The sequence below is a fragment of the Pundamilia nyererei genome, unplaced genomic scaffold (assembly GCF_000239375.1).
Source record: "Pundamilia nyererei isolate P.nyererei 1_Seehausen unplaced genomic scaffold, PunNye1.0 scaffold00495, whole genome shotgun sequence".
Taxonomy (NCBI): Eukaryota; Metazoa; Chordata; class Actinopteri; order Cichliformes; family Cichlidae; genus Pundamilia; species Pundamilia nyererei.
In genome coordinates this window covers 169076-175383 of record NW_005187896.1, presented here as the reverse complement: position 1 = coordinate 175383, position 6308 = coordinate 169076, and the positions used below count along the sequence as shown (strand labels likewise).

General features: G+C 41.5%; 1 protein-coding gene across 1 annotated transcript in view; it reads left to right on the top strand.

The window, feature by feature from the left end:
• Nucleotides 1-4385: 4385 nt before the first annotated feature.
• The window catches only part of LOC102209830 (macrophage mannose receptor 1-like), a 38033-nt gene continuing 36110 nt past the window's right edge, over nucleotides 4386-6308 (top strand). The window contains exons 1-5 of the mRNA XM_013916169.1: nucleotides 4386-4591; nucleotides 4681-4784; nucleotides 5378-5463; nucleotides 5588-5722; nucleotides 6013-6121. Of these exons, the coding sequence (XP_013771623.1) occupies nucleotides 4440-4591; nucleotides 4681-4784; nucleotides 5378-5463; nucleotides 5588-5722; nucleotides 6013-6121 (586 nt within the window). The 5' untranslated portion in view covers nucleotides 4386-4439. The remainder of the gene's footprint in view (nucleotides 4592-4680; nucleotides 4785-5377; nucleotides 5464-5587; nucleotides 5723-6012; nucleotides 6122-6308) is intronic.

The following is a 6308-nucleotide window of genomic DNA, read 5'->3' as shown; positions in this document are numbered from 1 at the left end:
TGCTTGGAGAAAACTCTCCTGAGTTTCTCTGATACACCGGCTACATAGGGGATGACAATGTTGTTGCGTCTGTCCTTCTTATCCTCCCTCGCTGGTGTCTGATCCTCTTTTCTGTGCCTCTTTGCTGACTTTATGAACTCCCATTTAGGATAACGCATGTTTTGAGTGCTTCCTTTACATGTGTGTGTTCCTTCTTATTTGGTACTATTCAAATGAAGCTGAAATTAAGTTGAATAAATCCTCTGTATTCAACACACAGTCCAATACTGATGTTTCTGTCTGTGTCTTTCAGTGCTGGGAGCAGCGTATTTACTCATGACTTCAGGTAAAAGTTGTAGTGTTTGCTCATAATTCACAGATACTTAATGTTATGGTCCTGGGTCGTTTCGACCCAGCGTTTTTAGTTCTCATGTTTTGTCTTGATGCATTCTCAATCATCCAGGTAAGTAAATCTCCAAAAGTTGATTCTGTTCATCTGGACGTAGCGTTTTGTGGGAGAAACGTTTTGTCATCATCCAGGTGACGTCTTCAGTCTCAGCTGACTGCATGTTTCAATCTTATAAACAGCACATCTGCATAATGACTGAAACCAGCCCACTGAAGGAACAATGGGCTGGGAGGTCAGTTCCTTCATCATTAATATGCAAATTCTCATGACCATTGATCAACAACCACTGACCAAAACCCACTGATCAAAGACCACTGATCTTGATCAATGGTCATGAGTCCCATTCACAGAGAGTTAGGGAATGGCTGCAATCACAGCATTGTAAGATGGTGACAGATGTACCCTTAGGGGTAAGAAACTAAGAAACTAAGAAAGAAACTAAACATGCACAGGAGGCAAACACACAGCATAAAGAAGATACGACACTGACACAGAGAAACACAGGGCTTAAATACACTGGGAAGTATTCTGGGAATGGGCAACAGGAGGGAGACACAGCTGGGAGAAATTAGACTAACGAGACAGGGTAGAAGCAAAACAGAAACACTGACATCAGACAGGAACATGAACCTTCAAAGTAAAACAGGAAACAAGACACACGTTACTAGGACAGACTCAACAGAGTGAGACAGACTAGACACTGAACTAAACCTGCAATAATAACAAAATACAACCAGAACATTAATCATAATACAGAAACATACCAGAATTGAAACACAGAGTCATCATAAAAATCAACAAAGCACCAGAGAAACATGAAAAACAATCCAGCTTTCAAAAATAAACCAAAACATAAGGAACTCAAAATGCTGGGTCAAAATGACCCAGAACTGTTACTTTTATCGAGGAACGGGACTGTGGCACAACTCCTACATACTACTTGGGCTGTTTACTCTATAAATCAGCTGATCGCCTTGATGCTGGCTCATCGCTCAGACCCACAGATGTACCAGCTGAAATCTGGAGGAAAACACATCGGAGATGCAGAGGTAGAGGACAGAAAAAGAGAAGGAAGGAAGCTGTGAGAGAGCGGTGGCTCGAATTGAGGAGAAGGTACTAACCGTGTCTGCCATCCATCATAATGGGCGCTACTCGTTCTTTATCAAATAAAAATTAGGAGCTGACAGTGCATGTAAGCAGTTAGAGGGAATACCGGGAGTGCATCATGGATGCACCAGGATATTCATGACTACAACGTATCTGTGGAAGGCTTCTGACTGTTCAGGCGGACACGGACAGCACTGGGAGCAGTATGCGGAAAAGAGGTGGGCTTGCTGTTTATGTTAACAACCGGTGGTGTTACCCTGCCCACATAATAATCAAAGAAAAGATTTGCTGCCCGGAAATTAAACTGTGTGCTGTTGGACTCAGGCCGTATTGTTTGCCCAGGGAATTTACCCATGTGATCCTGGTGGCTGTCTATGTTTCTCCCTCTGCTAACCCCACCGCTGCATGTGACACTATCCACTCTGCCATAGTCCGGCTACAGACTCAGCACCCAAGTGCCTCCATGGTGATCTCTGGTGACTTCAACCATGTGTCATGTTTCGGCTGTGTGCAGGCTGGATGAGAACCCAATCGCAAACTCACGGAGGCAGGAATGAACTCAAACTTCACAGCTTTATTGCTGGAGAGCAAAACCATACAAACTAAACTGGGAAACTATAACGTAATAGACGGAGAAACACACGGCCATGAATGAGGGAGACGCAGACATAAATACACAGAGGGTTAACAAGGGAAAGGGAGAGCACACGGGGAACACAGGTGACACTGATAATCATAACAAGACAAGGCAGGAGTGAACGCAACACTGACGGGAGACTGTCAAAGTAAAACAGGAAGTACACAGAGCTTCAGACAGGAGGAGAGAGAGTCAAGTTATTTTTCCTTCCAATAGTGTTAACATGCTACACAGGTCACGAACAAGATTTTTTTAAATTTCCATTGTAAGTGGGCTAAAGCAGTTAATTAAAAGTAGTCGCTCAGTGGGAGACTGAGATTATTCTGTACAACTCCTCCATTTAATACCATGTAAACACTGCAATAGTTTTGAAGACACTCTTTCTTACTCTGTAATGTGGCAGTTAATTTGTTGATATTTATTAATAATCATATCTGTCAACCCTGAGTATTTATTACTTGCTGACTTGTATATATTGTGCTGTTCCTCATATCCTAACATATATTGATAGTCTAGTTTGTTTTTGTTAATGCTGCTGTACTGGAAAATATGTATAAAATTATATTTATGCATTCAGTTTTTATTACAGGGTTTACCAGAGCCCAGCTCTCTTTACCTTCCAATGTGACGGCCATATCCACAGGGAGAGTGATCACCTTTAACGTCCCCAGTGTCCTACAGCTGAGCTGTGGTAAGAAGGGTGTAGTTTGTACGTTAAAGCTGGATGTAAAGTCAGGTCCATAAGAATATGCCCAGTGACTTGTTTTTGCTCGCGTACATCACCACAGTGGATCTTAAATTGGACAGTCAGGATGTGACTGAAGTGCAGACTCTCAGCTTCAAATCATGAAGTTTAATAAAAGAATTATATTCAAACTTTCGCGTCATGTTTGGGTCAAATCTGACCAACACTGATAAATATTGTGTTTTGCATTTGATTGCCTCAAGGCCTTATGACATCCTCCACACTGTGCACTTGAACTTATAAAAGTGATGATTATTTGTTTCAATGAAATTTTGATGTTTTATTACATCTGTGATGTTCCCGCTCAAAGGTGACCATCACTGGAAATGAATCTTTTACACAGTCACCTATTTTGGTTGATTGATTGATAATACTTTCCAGCACCATCTTACCCTTCAGACCAAACATACATTACACAAACATCACATGGGGAAGACGGGTCAGAGAGGTAGTTTGAGTGCGTTAAAAAAAACACAGTCTGAGTACTCACAGCCCTGCCCATCGTCTATCATGTCGGCCAGCTTTGTGGGATTTTGAACAGCTGTAGCTGCTTCTTGTTCTTTGATAAGCCAAGCCAGCTCCAATCAGCCACAACTCTGTTATCGTGGTTCCAAATTGGTAGATGTCGTTCAGTGTCCTCCATCAAGAGTGTCGCCAGACACACGACGCAACCGACCATCGAGTATCCGACAGCAAACATCTCTGCAGGACAATCAGGCTCTCCCAAGCCCAGGAGGGTGGGATCAAATCCATAATTCTTCTTTATGTTTCAGAGAACAAGTCTTTGAAACTCTCTTAAGGTTAGAGAATATCCAAGACTATACAAAGGACATGAGAAGCCAAGCAGGAAAGATAAGGGAGAGGGAGAAAGTGTGACCGCCTCCATCAAGAGCCAAGAGCAGAAGCATTTTGGATCTGACTGACACTTCTGAGTCTGTAAAGTGAAGCCAAAGTGTCTTAAACCTGCGTTATTGATATTAACATTTCATTTTTCCTTTTGTCTCATTGTGTGTGTAACAGGCAGTGGAGTGATGATTGTGCAGTCAGTTTTGTACAGATGTGCAGATAAAGAAATCTGCTCTCAGCTTCACAATCTGGACTTCATCAAGAAAAGGTGAACACTGTCGGGTAGTTTAACTGCTTTGATTACAATAAAAAGCACCAGCAGCTCAAATGAAAGCAGCAGATATTAGAAACCATGAACTGATCACTTCAACAAACCTAGAAATTGGTTTTCTGTGTCCCTGCAGCTGTGACTTGAAGGAAGTGTGTGAAATAAATACAAACATGGTCTGTACCTGTGAGCACAGCGTCTGCACCTACCTGGACATCACCTTCAACTGCGTCCCTGCAAGTCTGTTACATCTGTGATTATCAGCTAACAATCAGTCACATCTGTACATGAATCATTACAGTTTCTAATGTGATGCGTTTCTTTGTCAGTCCACAGTGTAACATGTCAAGGATCTCAGGCGAACCTTCAGTGTGGTCAGATTTCTTTTTCTCATTTATTGTAACTTTAGTGGATTCATTTGATAGAACTACAAACATGGTTACAGTTCATGAACTCTTCCTCAGGTGAAGGACAGGTTATAGTCGTCTCCTGGGCGAATTATGGTCGCCGTGACAACACCACATGCCCTGATGGAGATTCTGATCACGTCAAAAATGTTAACTGTTTGAATCCCAGTAGTACAGAATATGTAACTGAGAGGTACAGATGCTGACTCTCTTTCCATCTTCTCTCAGATGACACGACGTATTTCAGTCCTCTGCTGACTCACCTTTGACCTGCATTCACAGGTGTAACTGGCAGAACAACTGTACTGTTGAAGCATCAAACACAGGGTTTGGAGACCCCTGTAGTGGCACCTACAAGTACCTGGAGGTGGTTTATGACTGTCAGGGTAAGAACTTTAAACTTCATGACTCTGTGAATTCAATTATATGTACAGATAATTATTAATCATTACTAAAGAATTCATATTTCTGTTATAAAGAAGTCACTGAAATTATCAGACATGAAAACGTTTTCAGTTCTTTTGCAGATCCTGAGTAAACGGGTTGAAATCACAGTTTTCAGAAAGTTCTTGAGAATAAATCAGAATCAATTCTGTATTAATCAGATTTAATTACTCATAAATTACACTTGAACTGCTGCTTGTGACACACTAAATAATCACTGCTGCTGTAGTCAGTCAGTTAAAGAACCAGCAGCTAGAATGAGAGGATTGGTTACTTCTCTTTGACGTGGACTCAGATGCTGATTCATTAGGAGCAAAGATAAAGCACGTCTATAAAACATTTTCCGTTCGCAACTTCATGTGTTTGTGTATTGTATGTACGGTCGGCAAGGTCAGTCTCTCAATTGCCCCTCGGGGATCAATAAAGTTTTCTGAATCTGAATGTTGGATGCTTACACATTGTTTTTATGTTGAACAACATGTTAACATATAATTTCATGTACCTTTGCTCTACTAACTTTACAATCATGCTGCAGCTCCTTCCTGCCCTGCTGGTTGGACTTGGTTTGGAGGTCGCTGTTTCCTCTTTGATAGCAGTCAGAAGACCTGGACTGATGCTGAGGTACATCAGGAAATAACAGCAGCTGTCGCTGCATCACTGATGACATAAAGACTTTCTGTCTTTGACTCATTTTAAATGCATTCTCACACTTTTCATCTTCTGTGCACCTCATCTTCCTCCTCAGAGTTCCTGTCAGACACTCGGTGGAAATCTGGCCTCATACCACAGCACAGCTGAGTACACCTTCATCAGAGAGCTCACTCGCACAGCAGCAGGGTCGTATACACGAGCTTGGGTTGGAGGCAACGACAGAGAGAATGTAAGTGTTTCACAGATAAAGAGGATGAGCTGCAGCTGTTTCTGATATTTCATATGTTTCTCTTCATATTCATCAGTTTGATTCAAAGGTCAACATGTGACAGACTGATTAATCAGGACTTTGTTCCTGGAGACAGATGTTGCTGTTGACTTGACTTTTCTTTTCATTTTTTACCTGCACAAACAAAATGAACCTTCATTGTGTTCGAGTGGTGTAAGAGGTCTCATGTCTGCACTCTCAGCATAGATGCATCAAAGTACATCAGAACAAACTGAACTTTATTCTTCCAGGAAACTGTGTGGAAGTGGAGTGATGGTTCCCAGTTTGACTTCAGAAACTGGGGTAATGGACAACCTGACAACTCTGGAGGAGAAGATTGTATGGAGATAAACTGTGAAGGTACAAACTGAAAGTGGGCCTGTTGATGAAATGTGTTTGGTTTTTATATTGACTGAAGTCATGTGATCTTAGGTCTTTATAAGAACTGTGTTTGTTCTTTTTACATTAGAGAAGAAGAAAACATTTACTGCACAGACCTCTGATTTTATTTCTTTGTTTTGATTCTTTACAGGAGGAGATTTTGTCA